Source organism: Zootoca vivipara, chromosome 7, assembly GCF_963506605.1.
Source record: "Zootoca vivipara chromosome 7, rZooViv1.1, whole genome shotgun sequence".
Lineage (NCBI taxonomy): Eukaryota > Metazoa > Chordata > Lepidosauria > Squamata > Lacertidae > Zootoca > Zootoca vivipara.
In genome coordinates, this window is record NC_083282.1 from 6,429,550 (window position 1) to 6,453,096 (window position 23,547).

Here is a 23,547-nt window from a genome sequence, read left to right on the forward strand (position 1 = left end):
TTAAATGATTGCTTAGCAAATATGCTTGAGTGAAACAGGGCTATCCCCACCCCACCCCCGACTCACTTTTTTCTGACATCGTCTCTCTTACAGAGAAAGATACGTTGAGCTGCTAGAACGAATTCCAAGGCAGATGAGAAATCTCTACAGAGAAATGATGGCACAGAGAGTAATGGACAAACACATTACAGATGAGTTATTCCATTTCAAGGAAGCTATAGGAAAACTGACAAGGTGTTGATATTGACTGGTGTTTGTATTCAACTTTGCGAATAAAAGTTGTGATTGTACAAGGCAGCTGAGGGTATTGCTCTGTTCAACTGCAGGGAGCTTAATACCATCCGAGAACATGACCGCAGAGTCACGGTTGAAGCAGAGAAAGCCTATGATGAGCTGGCAAAGGCGGTACAGGATTCCGAGATGAATGCAAAGTGAGTTCCAGATAAGACTGGAAGCAAGGGTTGCCGTAGGACAGGCATGTCAAACCTACGGCCCTCCAGATTTTTGGCCTACAACTCCCATGATCCCTAGCTAGCAGGACCAGTGGTTGGGGAAGATGGGAATTGTAGTCCAAAACATCTGGAGGGCCGCAGGTTTGACATGCCTGCCGTAGGAGAACAGTAAAGGTAAAGGGGCCCCTGACCATCAGGTCCAGTCGTGTCCGACTCTGGGGTTGCGGCGCTCATCTCGCTCTATAGGCCGAGGGAGCCAGCGTTTGTCCGCAGACAGCTTCCGGGTCATGTGGCCAGCATGACAAAGCTGCTTCTGGCAAACCAGAGCAGCGCACGGAAACGCCGTTTACCTTCCCGCCGGAGCGGTCCCTATTTATCTACTTGCACTTTGATGTGCTTTCAAACTGCTAGGTGGGCAGGAGCTGGGACTGAGCGACGGGAGCTCATCCCATTGCAGGGATTCGAACCGCTGACCTTCTGATCAGCAAGCCCCAGACTCTGTGGTTTAACCCACAGCGAGGGGGGTCAGCAAGCCCTACACTCTGTGGTTTAACCCACAGCGCCACCTGGGTCTCAGGAGAACAGTAGAATGCCTTTATATTTATATCTCATGTCATTACCCTTTCAGCCTTTTGGATGAATATCGTGAACTGTATGAATTGCAGAGAGCAAGACTTGAGGCCCAGATCCACCAGTTAACCCAAGAAAAGGAGCTGTGGAGCAATGCTACGTATGAGTTGGCTCTCAAGGTAGCTGGCAAAAGAGGCATTGCGTGCTTCTGCTTTTGATAAAAATGCTATTCTCTCCCCGTTATGTCCGATGCTTCTGCTGGAAGATCCTTTAGATTGTTTTGGCTGCTTCTGTTGCTTTATCATTTATTAAACTAAAAGTAACTAAAAGTAGTTACAGATTTGTATCTCCTTTATAACAAATTATTTCCATTTTACAGAGGGCAACAAAGAATAGGCACATTCCATTTCATTCTTTGCTAGCTGTATTGTTTTTAAACTCTCTACAGCTGCAAGTAAGTCAGGGATCACCAACATGGTGTCTACGGACACCAGTGTGCCCACCATTGCCTCCTAATGCAGCCTGCAAAAGGTCTAAGTAAATATATTTTCAAAAATGCACAAGAGTCTGTTTGCTCTTTCAGCTCAGTTCCTGTTTGAACTGATTCAGCCTCTTCTACGGCAGACAACTTCCCAAACGTGCCCTCTTTTCATTGGATGCCAGGATTGGACACCCACCGTCCCATTTTGAACAGAGCAGTGAAAGGCATGAAGAATGAACGTTAATTTCTGTGACATCAGTTTCTTAGTAGAGTTGTCACACAATTAAAAAGTCTGGTTGAGCAATCTTGTGGGCCTTCCAGCCAATGACCCACTTATGCTGGCATAAGGTAGTTGCCATCCTATGTACTCCCAATAGAAAAAAATGTGGAGAAAAGACAAGCACTACAAAACACAAAGCAGCCACTCATCGAGTGACCTTGGCAGCAGTGGCAGCGTTATGACTGAATACCATTTCTTTTGTTTGAATTGTGTGACTTTGGAGTAGGGGCCAAGAACAACATCTGAAGGAGTTTCGGAGTTTGACATAGTCCGACTCCTTCCGGGACACGCCACTGTCCCGTTTTGGCAGAATGTGGGCATAGCTCATACGCTAGTATAGGGGCCTTCCATCAAATCCTGAAACACTCAAGGATTAAGGGATTGTGCCTTAAAGTTGTTTGCTTGTATTAATTTTAATTGATGTGAAGATTTCCATATCAATGTAACACTGTTGTTGTTGTTGTTGTTGTTGAGCATTTACCAGCCATTATTCTCCTTAAAAACATAAACATTGTGTTGAAACATTTAGTTGTAATTCTGGAAATGGATCTTCACTGGCAGGGGAATATATTTTGGTACCCTGGTATTGTAAGTGTCCACCAGAACTCAAAAACGTCCCTGTGCATATGTGGTGCATAGTATAATGCACTAAGTTTAATTTCAAACTAATTAGAAAGTTCAAATTTGCAGAGTGCAAACTGCTTCTTATTTTTGTGGGGGGCAGGGAAGAAAGCAGTGATGGTTTTGCCCCTCCTCTGCTGCTGTTCCATTGCACCTTCCTAGCCAGTGCAATTCACAATTCCCTCCTCCTCCACGTTGCAATCTTGAATGCCATTTGACGAAGAAAGCTGCTGTTCCATTGCACCTTCCTAGCCAGTGCAATTCACAATTCCCTCCTCCTCCACGTTGCAATCTTGAATGCCATTTGATGAAGAAAGCTGCTGTTCCATTGCACCTTCCTAGCCAGTGCAATTCACAATTCCCTCCTCCTCCACGTTGCAATCTTGAATGCCATTTGACGAAGAAAGCTGCTGTTCCATTGCACCTTCCTAGCCAGTGCAATTCACAATTCCCTCCTCCTCCACGTTGCAATCTTGAATGCCATTTGACGAAGAAAGCTGCTGTTCCATTGCACCTTCCTAGCCAGTGCAATTCACAATTCCCTCCTCCTCCACGTTGCAATCTTGAATGCCATTTGATGAAGAAAGCTGCTGTTCCATTGCACCTTCCTAGCCAGTGCAATTCACAATTCCCTCCTCCTCCACGTTGCAATCTTGAATGCCATTTGACGAAGAAAGCTGCTGTTCCATTGCACCTTCCTAGCCAGTGCAATTCACAATTCCCTCCTCCTCCACGTTGCAATCTTGAATGCCATTTGATGAAGAAAGCTGTATTTGGGGAACACACCTTAGGTCTTTTTGCGAAACAAGGAGAATACTGAACAGTTGCCTCAGTGTTATCACGTAATGCCAGTAGGTGTCCTCTTGAAAAGACACTCCCCACCTTCTCTCCAAAGAGAAGGGCTCTTCTAAGAGGGTGTCTGCCACTCACAGGTGCTGAGTTGTGATGCATGCATGAGTTGTATCGAGTGTCAGGTTAGAAGAAGTGTCCCTTCTTCTATACGAAGGAAGAATGCTGCAAAGAGGACATTTGCCACCTGTGACTGTTGTTTTTAACACTTAAAACACGCTGCTCAGATTAACTGAGAACCGATCAACAGTTTTTAATTAGTTTTACAGCTTTGTTGACGAAACACCTCAAAGCTAAGCTGTGCTGTGCATACTTAGTTGAGCACGCCGCATGGAACTCAGTGGAAAACATGTCTAGGGTTAAGTACGCTTCAGGTTGAGTACTTTCAGGTTAAGTACTCCGCGGACCAGGAAGTGTTTACTTCCGGGTTCCGCCACGCACACATGCGCCGAAGCGATCTGCTCGCTTTTGCGCATGCACAGAAGCGATCTGCGCGCTTCACGCATGTGCAGAAATGCTCTTGGCACTTCGTGCAGGCGTGCTATCGCCGCTTGGGTCAAGTACTTTTTGGGGTGCGAATGGCACCCCGGAACCAATGAAGTACTTAACCCAAGGTACCACTGTAAATGTTAAAAAAAATTCATCTACAATACTGCCTTATTTATTTTATAGTACAGTACATTGATTATTGCCTTCGTTTTATGGATCAATGGTCTCGTTAGACAGTAAAATTTGTGTTAAATTGCTGTTTTAGGGGGTGTTTTTCATCTGGAACGGATTAATCCACTTTCCATTACTTTCAATGGGAAAGTTCGCTTCAGGTTAAGTCATAGCTGCCAAGTATCCCATATCCGCCGGGAAAACCCCTTTTTTTCTCACCGTTTCCGGCGGTCTCCCGTTTGGCAGAGAATCCCGGCATTGTCCCTTACATTCGATTCTTCCTGGCGGCCATTTTTCTGGTGCCGCTTTGCCCTTCTATGGGCACCAGAAAATGGCGGCGCCGGCGCCGGAAGTCGCTTCCGCGCATGACTGGAAGTTGCGTGACGCGACTTCCGGTGGCGCTTCGCCCTTCTATGGGCATCAGAAAATGGCGGCACCGGGGCCGGAAGTCGCTTTTACGTGTTTCCGGTCATGCGCGGAAGCGACTTCCGGCGCTGGCGCCGCCATTTTCTGGTGCCCATAGAAGGGCGAAGCGCCACCGGAAGTTGCGTCACGCAACTTCCGGTCGTGCGCGCGCTGCCGATCCCAGATCTTTACGATCCGGACTTGGCAGCTATGGGTTAAGTACGCTTCAGGTTAAGTACGGACTTCCGGAACCAATTAAGTACTTAACCTGAAGTACCACTGTACTGTACATTGAAATTTTAATTCTTGGCCGTCTCATGAATATCCCTTAACTTTTCCCCTTTCCGTCCCTTTAATCACCTTACGTTCCATTTCAGGTAATTGAAAAGAACAAGCTGATCTTGGCTCGCAGAATGTATGACAGTGAAAAGGCTTGGGTCAAAGGCATGAGGCATTTCATTACGATGATGGCATCACAGGTAGAATTGCTTAAGAGCACCTAACTGGGAAAGGGATGCCAGCTAGTTTTGTTTGTTTGTTCCGGAATGGCTGTGTGTGAAAGGTGTCTTGCTGGTACTCCTGGATCCTTTGCTGTCGCTTGAGGCTCGAGTGCCTTCTATCACCTTCAGCTGCTGACTCAGCTTAATCTCTGTCATCTATGCTCTGTCAACCTCTAGGTTAGATTACTGACAGTTCAGGAACTTCAGCTGGTCCAAAATTCAGCTGCCAGGTTGCTCATGGGGGCAAGATGGTTTGAGCATATATATATCGATCCTGGCCTGACTGCACTGGCTGCCCATTAGTTTCTGGGCCCAATTCAAAGTGCTGGTTTTGACCTATAAAGCCTTAAATGGTCAGGATCACAATACCTCACAGACTGCCTCTCCCCATATGAACCAGCCCGGACCCTGTGATCATAATCTGAGGCCCTTCTTCATGTGGCTCCTCCATGAGAGGCTTGGAGAGCGGCAACATGAGAACAGGCCTTTTCTGTGGTGGCTCCCCATTTGTGGAATGCTCTCCCCAGGGAGGCACCAGCTGAAAATGTTTCTCCATAACCAGGCTTGTGGCTGATTAAACATTTTATGGCCCTTAACATGTGTTTGTGGGAGGGGCATAGCTGCCAAGTTTTCCCTTTTCTCGTGAGGAAGCCTATTCAGCATAAGGGAAAATCCCTTAAAAAAAGGGATAACTTGGCAGCTATGGGGAGGGGGGATTATTGATTTGCTTTTGTTTTCCAATGTACTTTGTGTTCTCGTGTTGTATTTTTCTGTTGTGATCTTTGAACGAAGGGTGGCATACAAATACAACAAATACAATCAAAGATGATTCTGGGCATCTTTGTCTCCGTTACACAGTCTATTTTTCTGGATTACACCTCTGCTCAAGTACTCCTAGAGAAGTGGGGCAGGGAGCTGGGGATGATACAAGGCTGTATATTTAGAACAGTTTTATGACACTCCATGTTAGTTGGGCCCAGGCTGGCAAAATGGCTAAAAAGCTGGTAGTGTTGACTGGCAGCAGTGTGCCTACCGTGTTTCCCCCTTTTTAAGACGTAGTCATAATATAAGCCATGGCAGGATTTGAAAGCTTTTGTAAAATTTAAGCCATACCCTGAAAATAAGCCATGCCGCCGCCTGCCAGCGCTGGGCATGGGAGAGAGCAGGAGACTGATCAGCCACTGCGGCATCGCGCTGCCAGAGACTCGCAGCCACTGAGGAGCTCGCGGCACTGGGGCTTGAGGGCGGCTCTCGCCTTGCCGCCCTTTCTCCCGCTCCCGGGGGAGACGCGGCTTCCATCCCCCGTTGCCAAGGAAATGGCCCAGGGGAGAGACGCCAGAGCGGAGGTGCCGCCCGGCTGTTGCCACCGCCGAAAACGGCAATGCTTAGGGCCGCCTCCTCCTCGCGCGAGATGAAGTAAGGCCCCTCGAGCGGTCCAGGGCTCGCTTCCGAATGCGCAGGGATAGGGCTGCGCCATTAAACTGCTTGCAAACTCCTTGGAAAAAAGAAACGTGTCCTGCAGAGCCCAGATCAAGGAGGTGGCCTGCGGGGTTGTCGCCGCTCAGCACCGCGCAGAGCGCCGGATTAAGGAGCCGGTCTGCAGAGTCGGCGCCCAGCAGCGCGGCGCTGGATTGGGGAGGCGGTGCTTCGTGCGGAGCTGCTGGGCACCGACCCTGCAGACCGGCTCCTCGATCCGGTGCTCTGGGCGGTGCTTCTGGGCGCCGACCCGGCAGGCCACCGGATCGAGGAGCCGGTCTGCAGGGTCGGCGCCCAGCAGCTCCGCACGAAGCACCGCCTCCCCAATCCAGCGCCGCGCTGCTGGGCACCGACTCTGCAGACCAGCTCCTTAATCCGGCGCTCTGCGCGGTGCTGAGCGGCGACAACCCCGCAGGCCACCTCCTTGATCTGGGCTCTGCAGGACACGTTTCTTTTTTCCAAGGAGTTTGCAAGCAGTTTAATGGCGCAGCCCTATCCCTGCGCATTCGGAAGCGAGCCCTGGACCGCTCGAGGGGCCTTACTTCATCTCGCGCGAGGAGGAGGCGGCCCTAAGCATTGCCGTTTTCGGCGGTGGCAACAGCCGGGCGGCCCCTCCGCTCTGGCGTCTCTCCCCTGGGCCATTTCCTTGGCAACGGGGGATGGAAGCCGTGTCTCCCCCTGGAGCGGGAGAAAGGGCGGCAAGGCGAGAGCCGCCCTCAAGCCCCAGTGCCGCGAGCTCCTCAGTGGCTGCGAGTCTCTGGCAGCGCGATGCCGCAGTGGCTGATCAGTCTCCTGCTCTCTCCGATGCCCAGTGCCAGCGCAGCTGGGCGCCAACCCGGCAGGCCGCCTCCAGCAGCAGCAACGTGGCAGAAGGAGAAGGAGGCTTGCTGCACGTCCTGAGCCCTGAGTCCGTGGGACCCAGCAGCAGCAACGTGTACAGTATTTTTTTTTTTAAAAAAAAGACACCCCCCGAAAATAAGCCATAGGCTTGTTTTCTTGGGTAAAATAAATATAAGACGGTGTCTTAAAATGTGGGAAACACGGTAGTGCTCCATATGATTAAAAGCCTATGTCCCAGTCTAAATATGTCCAGTGAAGCATGTTTGAATGTCAGTGTTGCACTTGTAAGATTTTAGCTGTGTGTACTATGGAAGGTAAACGGCGTTTCCGTACGCTGCTCTGGTTCGTCAGAAGCGGCTTTGTCATGCTGGCCACATGACCTGGAAGCTGTATGCCAGCTCCCTTGGCCAATAACGCGAGATGAGCGCCGCAACCCCAGAGTCTGTCATGACTGGACCTAATGGTCAGGGGTACCTTTCCCATTACTGTGGAAATATGCATAGTATTATTTGCTTAGCAATTTAGATGTCTGCTTTAAGCAGGTTTTTATTATTATTTTGATCTTTATGACTTTTTATGAATCTATTTTTCTTATGGATTCTTTCTCTACCCCCCCATATCCCATTTTTCTCTTGTGATTCATTCAGGATGCTACTGATCTTTCCACTCTACAGGAGCTGACACAGGAGTTTCGGGAACGCCTGAGCAAAATTGGCACAGAAGTTGAACAAATTGAAGAAACCAGTAGGGACAGGGCTAGGAGTATTCAGAATGGTTTGGCTGGTTGGCTCAGTTACTTCCAGAATCATGTTCTGTGAGTCTCAGGGAATGATCCTTTATTATTGGGGGGGGGGGGGCTCTGTGCTGCCTTCCACATTCACTGGAGCAGTACATGGTCAAAAGTCAATTTTTTAACGTTCCACTATGTGTACTTGATTTAAACATCAGGTTGCCATCAGCCCTGAGCTAACACTGGACAATAGTGTGTATTCTTTGCTATATAATTCCCACCTCCTCTCTTTGACTTCCCAGTGGAAAAGGAACTTACACTTTAGCAAAAGGTGCCTCTTTATTGGATCAAATCCTTGTGGATCTGAAGGTCTGGGAAAAGGTAAGGGGTTTCCAGTACCAATCACAATGAACACTGTATTAGATATTATTGGGTATTTAGATGTCTCTCCTGCAGGTAACATGCTTGCTTGTAGGCAGCAGATCATGCATCACTTTATTTATTGTCCTTAAATGTTCTTCTGCCTTAGGAATCTAAAAGTGGCTTGTGCGGCCATTCAGTCCCCAAGTAGGACTGCTTCTGCTAATATTTATCAATGCATTCATAGACTCGTATATCACTGCAGCCAGTAAAGGGCAAGCTTGATATGGCATAGGAGGAGTGTGAAGTTCCTCTGCTTACTGCAGCTTGTAGGGCAGGGTTCTGAATTCAAGGAAAGCAGCAGTCTTAGCATGGTGTTGAATTTTATGTTTCTCCTTGGATTTGTGTGTGTGTGTGTGTGTGTGTGTGTGTGTGTGTGTGTGTATTTTCACCAAAATTACCTCCGCTGCTTCACTCCTCTCCAGTTTGTGTGAAAGGACACCAGTTATGTGTTATCTTTTTTTTTTCTTCTGTGTGGAGAAAAGCAGCATAGGGGAGGGCAGAGCAAGTCTTACCAGGCAAATTGCTCATGGGGAAAAGGTCGAGTATCCCCACATCACTCATTACTTCAATCAAATTTGGAGCCTCCAGAAGGAGCAAGGGTTGACTTTCTGTAAGTTATAAATAAACAAATAGTGGTACCCTTCCAGTGCCCACAATTCCACATCTCGTTTGGTCCTAAAATCGTTAGGTTTCCCGGGTCATGCGGCCAACATGACTAAATTGCTTCTGGCGCAACGGGACACTGTGACAAGTGTCAGAGTGCACGGAAATGCCATTTAGCTTCCTGCCGCAGCGGTACCTATTTATCTACTTGCACTGGTGTGCTTTCAAACTGCTAGGTTGGCAGGAGCAGGGACAGAGCAATGGGAACTCACCTTGTTGCTTGGACTCGAACTGAAGCATACAGTCCTTCAGAAAGGTTTCAGGAAATTATGGCATTTGTTCCTTCTCCTGTTAGATGTTGAATGAGGAGTTGGCGCAGTTTGATGGGGACGTACTCCTACTGAGACAAGAGCCCCTCACAGTGGCCACTGACCTACAGAAGCAATGGGTGGATCTGGGACTTGCTGTGCATGGGCGTCACAAGACTCTCAAGGGAAGGATGCCTCTTGAGTTGAAAATGCTGGAGAGAATCAACAAGCAGTCTCATATTCTCTGTGAGCAGTACCGTATAAGGATTTGTGGAGAGAATGGTGAGAAACAGCTGGGTTTTCCCAAAAAGATTTTCTTAAGCACCTCTGGAAAAGAAATTAAGAACCTTTTCCTGATACGATTCATTAGCAGTGCAGCCATAGGAACACAAGAAGATCCCGCTGGATCAGGCCAGTGGCCCACCTAGTACAGCATCCTGCTCTCGCAGTGGCCAACCAGATGCCCATGGGAAACAAGCAGAACATGAGCACAAGGGCATCTCTTCCCATTCTGTGGTTCCCAGCAACTGGTATTTGGAAACATTGCTGCCTCTAGCTTGGAGGTAGAGCATAGTCGTCATGGCCGGTAGCCACTGATAGCCCTCCATCACTGCCTCCTGGGGGTGCAAGTTCCATAGTTTGACTGTGCACTGTGTGAATAAGTCATTTCTTTTGCCTGTCCCAAATCTTCCAACGTTCAGTTTCATTGAATGGCCACAAGTTCTAATGTTACGAGCGAGGGAGAAAAAAACTTCCTCTCTCCATTTTCTCAATGCCACGCATAATTTTATGAACTTCTATCATGTTGCCTCTCACTCGGCTTTTCTCTAAACCAGGTACCCCCAAACTCGGCTCTCCAGATGTTTTGGGACTACAGTTCCCATCATCCCTGACCACTGGTCTTGTTAGCTAGGGATGATGGGAGTTGTAGTCCCAAAACATCTGGATGGCCAAGTTTGGGGGTGCCTGCTCTAAACTAAAAGGTTCCAAAGGCTGCAGCCTTTCTTTGTAGGGCAGTCATTCTATCCCTTTGATCATTTTGCCCATCTTTTTCTGATCCTTTTCATTTTTAAGATGAGCCAACCAGAACTGTAAACAGTACTCCAGTTGTCGTTGCACCGTAGATTTGTATAACAACATCATTCTGTCGGGCAAGCAGAAACGCTTGCTTTGCACCGATGAAACCATTGCCTTAGCATGGTGTTTCCACCCTTTAGGTTTATGTTTAACTCGAATTGCCTTCCTACATCATTTCTTGTTATTTTACATTTTTTATGTTTTCTCCAGGATCTGCTAGAATTTTAACGTCCTTGATCAACAGCTTGGAAGACTGGACCTTCAAGCTGCTTGCCAACAAGCAAAAGGGTTCTATTCATGAAACGGAGTGGATAAAGTTTTTCCAGACAGTTTCTGAATGGATAACCCAGATAGACGATCTCTTGGTCTCCATTGGTACCGGTGACACTGTAGAGGACCGAAGGCTTAGAGCATTTCATAACTTGTAAGATAAGATGATTTTCGAAGCTGTTTTCTTTGCTTCTGTAGAGCACTTGTTTCTGGGCAGATAACAATCTTTTGATAGAAACTTTCAGATGGCAGAGCCCTTCAATTCTGAGTCATCAATTGAGATTAGATGGGTGGAGACACATTTGAATAACTGTTAACTAATAATTTTAACAGAATTTTGAATTCAGCAAGAGTTTAAAGTGCAGCAATATTGGCTTCACCCACTGACCTCTTCCTGCCCCAATAAAAAAGCTGGCAGGGGCTCTTTAACCCCTCCCTCCGGCATGAACAGCGAGAGAGGGATAGACGGAGCGCTCCCCTTCCTTGCAGCTCTGCTGGTAATCTGAAGGGGCCTTTGCTGCTGGTCACACTGAGGCTTGGACTAAAGAGCCCTTTGGGTCAGTAATGGATCAGTATGGGTCAGCCGTGTGGAGCCCCCCTCCTGATGCCGTCGCTACACCTTACCTGGAGGGGATTTGGTCCAGCTGAACAGCCCTGCCCTCACTGCCGTTCTGCCCTACCCTGCCACCATGGGCGTAGGCAGGGGGGGCAGGAGGGGCAATTGCCCCCCCTAGAAGCAGGGCCGCTGGCCAGCCTGCCCCGCTGGCCGCCCGGTGCCGTCTCCCTTCTCGCTGGCTGGCTGTGGGGCGGGTGGAGGGAAAGCCCCAGAGCCGCGCAAAGCGTTTGGCTCGCTTTCCCTCCGCCCGCCCCACAGCCAGCAAGGGAGAAGGGAGACATCCCTTCTAGCCGGCTGGCTGTGGGGCAGGTGGAGGGAAAGCTAGGCAACCGCTTTGCGCGGCTCTGGGGCTTTTCCTCCACCCGCCCCGGCGATCGCATTTGGGGAGGAGGGGATTGGAGCAGCCCGATTTCGGGCTGATCCTGGCGCCCCCTCGCCCCTGCCGATCGCGGACGGGGAGGAGGGAGTCGGAGCAGCCCGATTTCGGGCTGATCCTGGCGCCCCCTTGCCCCTGCCGATCGTGGATGGGGAGGAGGGAGTCGGAGCAGCCCGATTTCAGGCTGATCCTGGCGTCCCCTCGCCCCTGCCGTTCGAGGAGGGGGAGGAGGGGGTCGGAGCAGCCCGAAATCGGGCTGCTCCGATCCCCTCCTCCCCCTCCGCGATCGCCGGGGTGGGTGGAGGGAAAGCTGGCAAGGGAGAAGGGAGCTTTCCTTGCCCCGCTGTGGCCCCTCCCCCTGCCCCTTGGCCCCGCCCCTTGCCCCCCTGATTTTCATCCTGGCTACGCCCCTGCCTGCCACAGCTCTGCCCCAACACACCCTCCTGCTTTGGCTGTGTCACAAGTCTGGTGGACACATGCAAGAACCTCTGTTCCTGACACCTTTGCTTTCTATTTGCAAGAGGATTCGTTTTTATGCAGTGTCAAATTTCTACTAGGCTCAGATGGAAATGCCCCACTCCATCGCTCAGCTCTCCGCAACCTTATTCCCACCTCATTCTGTTGCATATGTCAAGGGCTCTCAAGAGCAGTCAATGGGACAAATAAACAGGGAGGCACAGCAATTTTAAAAGTCCTTTGTCCATGTCTTGGCTTGTACGGGAGAGAGCAACAAGGCTTGCTGGGGTCCAGCAGAAAAAAAAATCATCAATCCCCATAAGATTGAACCATGGAAGTCAGACAGATGGCAACTGGTGAAGACAAGTATTCCCATTGCCTAAAATGATTTCCCCTGTAATCTTGGCTCATCTCTAGTTTTCTTACCTTGAGAGAAAAGATAGAAGAGCTCCATGTCTTTTCTCCCATGAATGCAAAAAAACTGGAAGATGTGATTCTGAGAAGACAGTCACGAGGAAGAGAGTTCAGCAGCCCTGGCCAGATCAGTGTTGCAACCTTTGAAATTGGCCCTTTGAAATTATACTTTCAGCTTGACCAGTGTGTGGAATTTTATTCTCAGCTCAGAATTTGTGGGTTCTTTGACCCCATTTTAATAATGATTTTGGAAGTGAAGAGTCTAAGGTAGCGCCTGGTCCTGATCTAGTGGTTGTTGTTGTTGTTGTTGTTGTTGTTGATGAGGATGATGACTGAATTGTTTCCTTTAAGGTTGGTACCTGAGGATGTGTTCAATAAGATTCAGCAGTGGATCCTGACAACCACTAGTGGTTCCGAGAAAGAAAATGATCAGCTCAGCCATGAAGTAGGTGTCCCGGTGTTTCTCCAACTTCTAACAGCACTTGTTTCAAACTAAAATGGAAGGCAAACTTCACTCTTAAAACACTCTAAATGTAAGCCTTTTTATGTGTAAGGTAATAATTATCTGCGCTCAGAGGAGGCCCTCCTTGTGTTTCTGCGTGTGTCACTTTCCCGAGCGTGTGTCTTGATTAAAAGCAGCCAATCCGAAAGAAGTAAGTCAGGCAGAGAGAGAAAAGGCAGCCTTTTTTGAAGGCCAGCAGTTCTGCTGCGTGTCTGCATTGAGAGCAGTTGAAATGGTCAATTTGCAGCTGATGCAGAATTGGAGAGATGTAGCAAAGCTAAAAAAAAAAACATAAAAAGTGGGTCTTGTTGCAGGCTAAGGATAACGATAGGTCTTGGATCTGAAAAGGTCTCCCATTCTTCTTCCTATATGATGTCTGTCTTGTACAGGTGTAGAGAGAAAAGAAGTAAGTCCCTGGGACTTGTTCCTGTGTAAGCAGTCCTAGGATTTCAGCCCTAGTGTTAATGCTGTGACTTTGTAGTATAGCTTGAATCCACCTTGCTCTAAACTTCCTACAGCTGACCGACTTCCACAATGCTCTGACCAAGTGGATGGTCAACCTGCTCATCCACATGGCTCCAGACCACATCTCTCGTGATACCCTCCCTTTGACTGATGCAGAAGTGGCAAGGCAGGCGGAAAGGAAGCTGCTGAACGTTTTCAAGATGGAAAGAGAAGCCACAGGCCTGGCTTCAAAGCTGAGCACATTCTCCTGCTACATAGTCAGGTATTGTACAGAGAGCACCATGATAGGGCACACCTAGTGATACCTCTGTCTCAGCTAGCTCACAAGGCTGCCGGAGAACGAACGCACATTTTTATTATTATGTGGTGTTAGATGTAGATCATGACACGACCAAGTACTGAAGGAGGTTTTTGTGGCCCGGTTTGTTTTAGTTCGAAAGCACGTCAAAGTGCAAGTAGATAAATAGGTACCACTACAGTGGGAAGGTAAACACCGTTTCCATGTGCTGCTCTGGTTCGCCAGAAGTGGCTTTGTCATGCTGGCCACATGACCTGGAAGCTGTACGCCGGCTCCCTTGGCCAATAACGCGAGATCAACACCACAACCCCAGAGTCGGTCACGACTGGACCTAATGGTCAGGGGGCCCTTTACCTTTACCTTTGTTGTAGTGCCTCAGCCACACCTGTTCCACGATGCTGGTGTTGCCTAGGAGATGTTTTGACTCTCACAATTGTGATGAACTGGGTATCATTAGGCAAGCTCAGCCCTCCCTTGCAAGATTAGACACAATAAGATTGACAAATCTAGTTGCTGTAAGGATTGCCATAAGATAATGTACGTGAAGCATTTCACACACACTGAAAACACTCTATGAATATTAAAATTCATCTGGGTTATTAAGCAAGCCTTCTGGGGACTCTCCCAGAAATCCAGGCAACGAAGCCAAAACCAGGAGCAGGCAGCAAACTGACAGCATCTCATCTCTCTAGATATGAGTCAGCAGAGTGGGAAGCAGGTAAACTTGTTTCTGGCATGTCTTCAGGTCTGATTTGCTGCTAGAGTAATGCTCCTCAGAAAAGCTTGCTCAGAAAATGAAAGATTTTGTGTCCTAGATGAAATGATTATTATTGCTAATGATTATATTGAGCATATAATGATGTCAATAAGAATGACACTGTGCCCTTCAGAGTGCTCAATGCATAGATTCTCTCAGTAATCCTGATCAATGCTATTAGTTAGGATTAGTATTATCATTCTCATATTTCAGAAGGCAGAATGGGCATGGAGGCTGAGATAATGGGTTGACATTTTTCAAGGCTTCCTGGAGAATTCACTGAGATAAGATTTGAAACAAGTAATTCCTGGCTTTCAAAGAGTAGTTTCCCTCCCTCGTGTACAGTTAACTGCCCCACTTTTCTCATTTGTAAACTTCAAATGAAAATGGTCCTCATGACAGAAGGAACATGACGAAACTGGCTTTCTCATATTAAAGTGGCATTGCTTTGATGTAACATATTGCTGTGGGTATAGTGACATCATGTATTTCCTCAGCTGTTGCAAGGAGATGGTTGCAACGATAACACGCAAGAAGATGGTGACTCTTCAACCAGATGCAGAACATGAATTGCAACAGTTAGAGAGGATCAAGGTAAGCAAGACCAAATGTGGTTTCTTGCCTTTTTTGCATAACTGTCCAAATCCACCCTACTGTTTTTGGTTTTGAAGTTGGTCATTGAATAAGTGAAATAGTTCCTCGATTTGGGGCACTCTAAACCACAGAGCCTAGGGCTTGCCGGTCGGAAGGTCGGCGGTTCGAATCCCTGCGACGGGGTGAACTCCCGTTGCTCGGTCCCAGCTCCTGCCAACCTAGCAGTTCGAAAGCACGTCAAAGTCCAAGTAGATAAATAGGTACTGCTCCGGTGGGATGGTAAACAGCGTTTCCATGTGCTGCTTTGGTTTCGCCAGAAGCGGCTTAGTCATGCTGGCCACATGACCCAGAAAAACGCCGGCTCCCTTGGCCAGTAAAGCTGGATGAGTGCCGCAACCCCAGAGTCATCCGCGAGTGGTCTTAACGGTCAGGGGTTCCTTTACCTTTACTTGTTCTAAAACCTTCACAATATTTCAAACCCTGAGATGGTCTCTGATGATTAGGGAATAGGTGGTGGTGGTGGAGGAATGCCTTCAAGCCTCAGCACAGTGCACAAAGGCTTTCTGGAGCAATGGAGATGTCTTCAGCTGCTTAACTGGGCACTTCTCAGTGTGGGGCTTAAGGCTGTCCCTCATTCGCACCCTCTGGTGAGCTTTCTAGGTCAGATGGGGATGTCGGATGGCACTCAGTGATGGCTACAGCCGCCACCATTTTTATTGTCCCAGAATACCCCTGGGCATGACATCAGGACCCCGAGGCATTCTGGGGTAGTAAAGATGTCAGTGTCTCTCTCGGCAGCTTCAGCCAGTCACTTCTTTGCTGAGCACTGGACCAAAAAGGAAACCCTAAGCCAGGCATCCCCAAACTTCGGCCCTCCAGATGTTTTGGACTACAATCCCCATCATCCCTGACCACTGGTCCTGTTAGCTAGGGATCATGGGAGTTGTAGGCCAAAACATCTGGAGGGCCGCAGTTTGGGGATGCCTGCCCTAAGCAAAAAGAAAGGAGAGGGTCAGCTGCTTTGATGGGCCTTCTTGAGCTCATTCCCCCACTGTGCCAGGTGCTGCTTCTGGGCCTGTGTCCTTGCAAGCATAGTTCTGTGGTCCCCATGTCTGCATGTAAGCAATGGGAAACATTTTTCACATTCTCTTCTGGGCAGCTTTCCAGGGGCCACATGCCAGGGGTGGATGAGGCCGCAGGCAAAAGTCGGCGAGTGGGATTCTTGTGACTCTTAACTTTTGCAGAGTAGGCAACATTCCAGCCACACAAAAGTCAGAGGGTTCTACATTTGTGGCTAACAAGCCGCAGTCAAAACTTCCGTACATCTTGGTACATTGTGTACCTCTTGCCTACCTTTAAAGATGGCTTGCTCGCAGTTCCCCATGGGCAATGCTGTGCGTACTTTATAAAGCCCAGCCAATTTTCAGTTGTGGTTTTTCTTGCGCAATGTGAAATTTGAACTCTGTTAACACTGCCAATCCACGCTGTGGTGATCCTTGTTCAGGAAGTTCCAAGATCCAGCCTGGGCTGGTGCTATTAAGGGGGTACCTAGTTGGAGAGGAGGAGAAAAAGTCTGCAGTTGAGCCCAGAAGTATCACAGAAATCGTGACGGCACATGGAAGGTACCCCCCAATATTTCATGTTCCTCCCTAGGCAGGAAGAAGAAGAAAAGGCTGAAAATTTGTGGTAGTGTCAATTATGGTGGCCGTCAGCAAGGGAGGATACGAGTCTCACATTTCTGTGAACCACTTTGTGAAATAGATTGGAAAAGTGAAGTGTGGGCTGTTTGAAGGCATGCAGTAGGGCAGGGGTCCCCAGACTTACCGTGCGGCGGGCCGGAGGGCAGGGGAGTGCGCGCGCAGCGGGCTGGAGGGCGGGGGAGTGCGCGCCCATGCGCATGCGCACACGCACACGGGCGGGAAAAAATAGCCGAAAATCGCTTGTGCGCATGCGTATGGGCCACCCCCGACCCGGAAGTGCACCAGAAATGACCTCTTCCGGGTCGGGAGAGGCCCATACGCATGCGCACAAAGGATTTTCGGCGATTTTTTGCCGATTTTTTAGATCGTCGCTGCGCCGCGCGCCGTGAGAGCGGGCGGCGGCAGCAGGCGGCGGGGGTTGCCGCGGGCCGGATTGGAAGGCCGATTGGGCCGCATCCGGCCCGGGGGGCGTAGTTTGGGGACCCCTGCAGTAGGGTTTGGGCCGCTTCAGGCTGAGTGGGAAGGTAGGCTGAGGCTGGGTTGTTTGGAAAGGTTCAGGTAGGGTTGGGATAATCGTGTCTATCTTTGGCCCGTGTCGCTTTTGCGTAGGTTCACTAGGGATGTTGGAGGATTCTGATGGAAACAGAAACAGGTGCAAAAATTGCTGCTCTTCACATCTTCTCTCATTTTCAGGACCAGATTCACTTCGTGTGAATGAAAGCAGCATTGACACACACCACTGTTGTTGTTTTTTCAAAGCTGTGAACGTTATGTAATAACATTACTGAAACCTGATTACGTTCCTCCCCTGGAAGCTCCTTTGAACCCAGTGGAATTTGCTTTTGCATAAACATGCATCAGGTTACCCTGTAAATCTCATCCATAAGGTTGGGTTTTGACTCTGTGTTCCTGTGAGGCAGTTGCAACTTTACTTCCCCAAGGCACCTACTGTTTTTTTTAATGAAACAGTTTCTATAACCTGGAGTTTCTCCAAGCCTTTTAATCCCTGCTTTTGAAATTTACTACACCTTTTCAGGCTCCTCTGCTGAGTGCCAGTCATGTTTTCTGCAGTGTGCAAACTTTTTTTTTTGCGCAAAATGGTGTGTTTTTACAGTCTGCTGCTGCTACTGCATGCTGGGAATTGAAGGGGGAGGAAGTGTGCCCACATTGGCATTAGAAGCCTAACAGAGCAGCCCTAACCCTGTCTTATCAGAAGTAAGTCCTATTGAGTTCAATGAGGCTTACTTTCAGGCAAGTGGGTTTTAGATGGGATTATTTATTTATTGAATTTATATCCTGCCCTTCCTCCCAAAGGAGTTCAGGGCAGCAAATTCATAAGCCCTATGATATGGGAAATAGCTGGTTCCAAACAAAACGGAAGTTGGAATGAGTCTTAAGAGCACAGGCTAGACTCCTAACTATGTCTACTCAGAGATAAGTCACATTGAACTCAATTGTGAGAAAGCCAGCGTCATTTGGTGGAAAGGCAGGAAACAAATATAACAAATAAATAGGTTCTAGTAATCAAATCAGTCTGATAGATGTGGATCAGTGCAGTTCATGTCAGAATGCACAAAGACTGAATTCCTGGGTGAGATATTGGGATTTTGGAACGCTGGGGCTGTCTGGAGGAGATGTTGCATGTGTACAGGGTTAGCATCTCAAGGCAGCCCTGTTTAGGGAAGCTTTCAATGTTCTGTATTTTAATGTTTTGTTGGAAGCCGCCCAGAGTGGCTGGGGGAACCTGGCCAGATGGGCGGGGTATAAATAATAAATTATTATTATTATTATTATTATTATTATTATTATTATTATAGTGATAGGGGCAGGGCATTGGCCTGATGGGACTTCAGGTTTTAGCGGGCCTTTATTAGCCGGCCCTCTTAATCTCCATTTGTGACAACAGAACTTTTGAGAATGTAAAAAATAAATAGTGTTTTTCATTGGTGGGTGTTACACAAACACAAGCAACCACAGCACGCCTGCAATTAGGGCAAGGGTTTTCCAAGCCAAAGGCTGTTACTTCCTAGGCAGCAAATGCATGGACCTATCGATGACAACGAAGGGTCCAAGTACAGGTGTGAATGACAGGTCACAGTATGCATTTGCAGGGAAGATAATGGCTGGGATCAATGGTGGACCTCTCAAAAATCCTTGACCACCTACGAAGTCCAGCTCCACCTACTGCCCATTTGGGCTGGAAGCAGAAATGTTAGGGAGGGGGAGGTACTGGAGCGCATGAAATCATCAGTCGGTTGGGGTTCTCACACGGAGCCATATGCTAAGCAGAACATTGTACAACTTCAGAAGTTTGGAAACGATTCCTCTAAGCATTAGCATTCCTCTAAGCATTCAACATAGAGGGACCCAGGTGGTGCTGTGGGTTAAACCACTGAGCCTAGGGCTTGCTGATCAGAAGGTTGGCGGTTCGAATCCCTGTGACGGGGTGAGCTCCTGTTGCTCGGTCCCAGCTCCTGCCAACCTAGCAGTTCGAAAGCACATCAAAGTGCAAGTAGATACATAGGGACCACTCTGGCGGGAAGGTAAACGGCGTTTCCGTGCGCTGTTCTGGTTCGCCAGAAGCAGCTTTGTCATGCTGGCTTCTGCGGACAAACGCTGGCTCCCTCGGCCTATAGAGCGAGATGAGCGCCACAACCCCAGAGTCGGACACGACTGGACCTGATGATCAGGGGGCCCTTTACCTTTACCTTTTAAGCATTCAACATAAGCAACTCTGTTTGAGCCCTCTGGAAGAGCACCACAGGGCAATTAATTGCTTTTATTTCCCTTTTGGTGATTTATTGCTTCTTTCGCTCTCTCTTTTCCCAGACAGAGTGCTTGGATTGGATTGAAACCTGCAACCTCCTCCTGTCTGGGATGAAGACCACTCCCACCACTTTAATCAGCCAAGAAGAACTGGTCAGCCTGTTTGGGTTAGAGGTACTGGCAGAAATTAACCTTTGATGTGACTGGTGGTGGTGGGGATTTTGTCTCCCTCTGCTCCCCTGCCCTCCACCTCTCTTCTGGCGCAGGGCAGGAGAATTCCACTAGCAACCTTTTTGCAGGTGCTTCAGCTGAAACGACAGCTGCCTCCCCGTCCGGAGCAGAGCGTGGAAAGCTCCCCCACCACCACAGAGGAAGAGAAAAAAGACGAAGAAATTGGGGATGTTCTAGAAGATCAGGAAGCAACAGAACCGAAGCAAGTGTTAGAAGCAGAGGTGAGCGTCTCCATTAGAAATGTACAAAGCTGTCCCTCTTCTTTCGGGGCTTCTTTCTTTTTAGCTGGGGCTCATGACTGTGTGTTTATTGCTATCTGGTGGAAGTTTTGACATCACGAAAATGGAAGCCTGCAGTTTACAAACAGAGGAAATATATTTCTGTCCCTCATGCCCACGGAGAAGAGATTGGAGACATATTGTGGATGCTACCTGAAAAAGTCATAATATAGAGAAGCTACTTCCAGAGTAGGCCACACGGAAGTGGTTAATGGTATAAGGAGTGGCAGCACTGCTGGGCCACTGGGTTGGTAGTGTGAAGGAAGCAGATTGCGCGGGTGGGGCTGTCAACGTGGCTGTTTTTCTTACAAATATGTCCCGCACGATAGCTTCCTTTACATATTATCAGGAGCAATGGGGTATTTGTTGGCTGCATCACATTGCTGGATATGTATGAACTGCCCATTTAATGCTTTGCATTTTCCCCTTCTGTGACTTAAATTTCTTGCTGTTCTGAGCATACATCCAAAACCTCCCTCTTTGATCACTTCCTGAAAAATTGCAAATGCTTTGAAAAATCTGAGGAATTGGAATTAGATACCAGTAAATACTGGTCACTGGACTGAGGATTCCCTGCTACAGATTCTGGATTCTGTTTTTTTCTGGTGCAGAACATAGGCAGGAAGCAAGCCTCGCAAAGGAGAGGCACCCCCTTTCTCCAGCTGTTGGCCATAAAGTGTCTGCTTGAGTCAAACTTTATGCTACAAAGTTGTATACCACTTTATCTGTCTTAGCTTTCTCACAAAGCATCCTGGGAATTGTAGTTTGATGAAGTGCTGAGGATTCTCTTTTTAAGGGTGGTTGAGCATGTTTAAACATGGAAAGCGGCTAAGCCAAGAGTGTGTACACTTCTGATTCTCCAGCAGCAGAGAATCAGCCCCAGAATTCATGTGTGGTCTGTGAACACTGACTCCAGGAGCTCCTGAACCACAATTGACAGCGTAGCCTTCTTCTTCTTCTTTGGTGATCACTCGTAGCCGAGTAAGATTGTCTTCCATAAACACGGTTTTAACAATGGGTCCGTAAGTGACTGTGGAGGCCAATTCTGGATCCACATGTCCTTCCACAGTGGGGACATTGGTTTCCAGGCGGGAGTTGATCACGGTGTGGATTTGCCAAGCGTGCCTTCCTCTTAGCACATTTCTCCCTTGCGTCCTGAGATCGAGTTTCTTCAAAGCCCACGACACCTTTGGTAAAGGCTGTTCTCCAACTGGAGCGCTCGTAATTGAAGATTGTATTGATCAGAACTTTTTTCCTAGAAAAAATGGTGCCGGTACTCACCATGAAGTTGTTACAGTTGAGTGCCACACTTTTAACATATCCATTAAAAAGGCGCCTGTACTGCGTACTGTTGAGTACCCCCAGGAAAACAGGGGACTGGCAATCATCATGATCCTTCCATACAAGTCTCTTTGGTGATAAGTTTCCTTGATGATGCGGAAACAAACATTACCTTGTGTGGTCCTTCCATTTTCCCTTGCTCCTTCTGTTTGTCCTTGCAGGAACAGCCGCCTGTGCCCAGCACCAGCACTGGTGAGCAGGCTGAAAGCCTTGCGGTCACTTACCCAGTCAGATACATTGGTGATGATTCTAATGTGTATGTCAAAACCATGCAGGTGAAAGAAATCACAGTGTCACGGGTATGTATGTATGTATGTATGTATGTATGTATGTATGTATGTATGTATAAATAGATAGCTCTTCTCTGGAGAGGTGTGTCTATTCGTAACAAGGTGTGGCAGCTGCTTTAGAGGACAGGTTCTCAGTGTTAGTTATTTATATCCCACCTTGTAGCAGAAGAATCTTTATTTGCATCAGCCACTAGCCATAGCAATAAAAACAAATCAAATAGTAGTAGTAGTAGTAATAATAATAATAATAATAATAATAATAATATTTATACCCCGCCCTTCCCGGTTCAGAAACCCGGGCTCAGGGCAGCTAGCAACAAATTTAAAACACTTAATTGTAATACAACAAAGCAGCATAAAATACAGTATAAAAGCATAACAATAAAATCCAAAGTTCAAAAATCAATTTGGGGGAAATCCATCCAATAAACATTAGATAGTCACCAGGGCTAGCTGGCTAAATTAGTCCTGAATGTACTGAAGATAGAGGTAATAACTTTCTAACTATAGAAAATACATTTTGGGGGTTTACATCAGTAATCTAATAGATCTTATTCTAATTGTCCCCACTAAAAACCCTGCAGTTTTTGCCATCACCTGATCATCTTGATCTGCTAAAAGAAAGGACACAGTAGGAATGGTTGAGTGACCTGACATAGCCTCACTCCTCAAATCTATATAAAGATTGCAAGCCAGAAGCACATGAGCCACTGACTCAATACTGCCACCTCCACATGGACACAACCGCTTTTCCAGTGGAATTTTTTTAAATCGACCCTCGAGTACAGCCAAAGGCAGCATATTCAATCTTGCGAAAGTGAAAGCGCATCTGTATTTTGGAATGGTTACATTTTGCAAATAGGGTGCCAAAGTGACTAGGTGGAAAATAATCACAACCATGGACTAAATTTCCTTATTTTGGCCAGATTATTATGTCGCTCAGTGTCATATAGGCGCTGTCTAATTAAATTATTTGTTTTACTGAAGCCAAATGTTAATAACTGTTGTGATGATAAACCAGAAAAGTAGAGCTTTTGGTTGACGATTTTAGACCAAGCGCTCTCATGACAATCTTGCGATACTAATGGTAGTAGACCAGTGTATCCCACCATTTTTCTCCAAGGAGCTCAAGGTGGCATAGATGGTTCTCCCCCTCCTCATTTAATCCCCACGAAAACCCTATGAGGCAGGTTAGGCTGAGAGGCAGTGACTGGCCCACAGTCACCCAGTGAGCTTCATGGCCGAGCAGGGATTTGAACTCTGGACTCCCAGGTTCTAGTCTGTTGGTATTAAAGGGTTAAGTTATACTAATCGCTCTAAACACTGAGCAGCTGAGCATCATTAAACATCCGGGAATGTTCGACAGCCTGTATAAATAGTCAGTTCCTTGCATGTGCTCTCTCTCTCTTAGTAGCGTTTTCTCTTAGTCTTGGTTGCTGTTTGTAGGAGTCATGCCTCAAGCTTGTGCACTGAGGCACAGTTTTGTTTAAGTTTTACTTGGCAAGAGATGAAGGATGCCTGCCTTATCTCCAGGCTATATTTTTTTGTAAATAAAGCATTTTGAGTTTGCAACGTGCTCCAGAGCTCCTGATTCATGACTCTAGCTGACTCACCTTACTCTTTGCCATTTGCTCAAATAAAGCTCTGCAGAAAAGGAAGCTTTACGTCCGGAAGCGCGACTGGACCGGTAACTTTGCTTACTTAAACACAAGCTAATTAAAGCTTATGGACATAGTCCAAACCTATGGCCACTACAACGCACTATTGCAGCAGGAAACAGATCTGGGAAGTTCTCCTGCACTGGCCCCATTGAAAAGAATGGCAGTGGTGCACGGACACTGTTATGGGGTTTTTACAAGAGATCTTCTCAGGCAATCGTGTCCTGTATAAACCCTTTCTTCTCAGAGGCAGAGTAATG

At 47.7% G+C, this 23,547-nt stretch overlaps 1 protein-coding gene across 3 annotated transcripts in view; it reads left to right on the forward strand.

Annotated features, from left to right (window-relative positions):
* AXDND1 (axonemal dynein light chain domain containing 1) overlaps nt 1-23,547 on the forward strand; it is a 43,708-nt gene that overhangs the window by 14,440 nt on the left and 5,721 nt on the right. For all 3 annotated transcript variants that reach the window (XM_035123955.2, XM_035123954.2, XM_035123956.2), the window contains 14 exons: nt 94-234; nt 327-431; nt 1,081-1,201; nt 4,696-4,797; nt 7,782-7,948; nt 8,167-8,245; nt 9,246-9,480; nt 10,486-10,699; nt 12,759-12,852; nt 13,428-13,636; nt 14,927-15,023; nt 19,553-19,663; nt 19,789-19,941; nt 21,501-21,638. In XM_035123955.2, the coding sequence (XP_034979846.2) occupies nt 94-234; nt 327-431; nt 1,081-1,201; nt 4,696-4,797; nt 7,782-7,948; nt 8,167-8,245; nt 9,246-9,480; nt 10,486-10,699; nt 12,759-12,852; nt 13,428-13,636; nt 14,927-15,023; nt 19,553-19,663; nt 19,789-19,941; nt 21,501-21,638 (1,966 nt within the window). The remainder of the gene's footprint in view (nt 1-93; nt 235-326; nt 432-1,080; nt 1,202-4,695; nt 4,798-7,781; nt 7,949-8,166; nt 8,246-9,245; nt 9,481-10,485; nt 10,700-12,758; nt 12,853-13,427; nt 13,637-14,926; nt 15,024-19,552; nt 19,664-19,788; nt 19,942-21,500; nt 21,639-23,547) is intronic.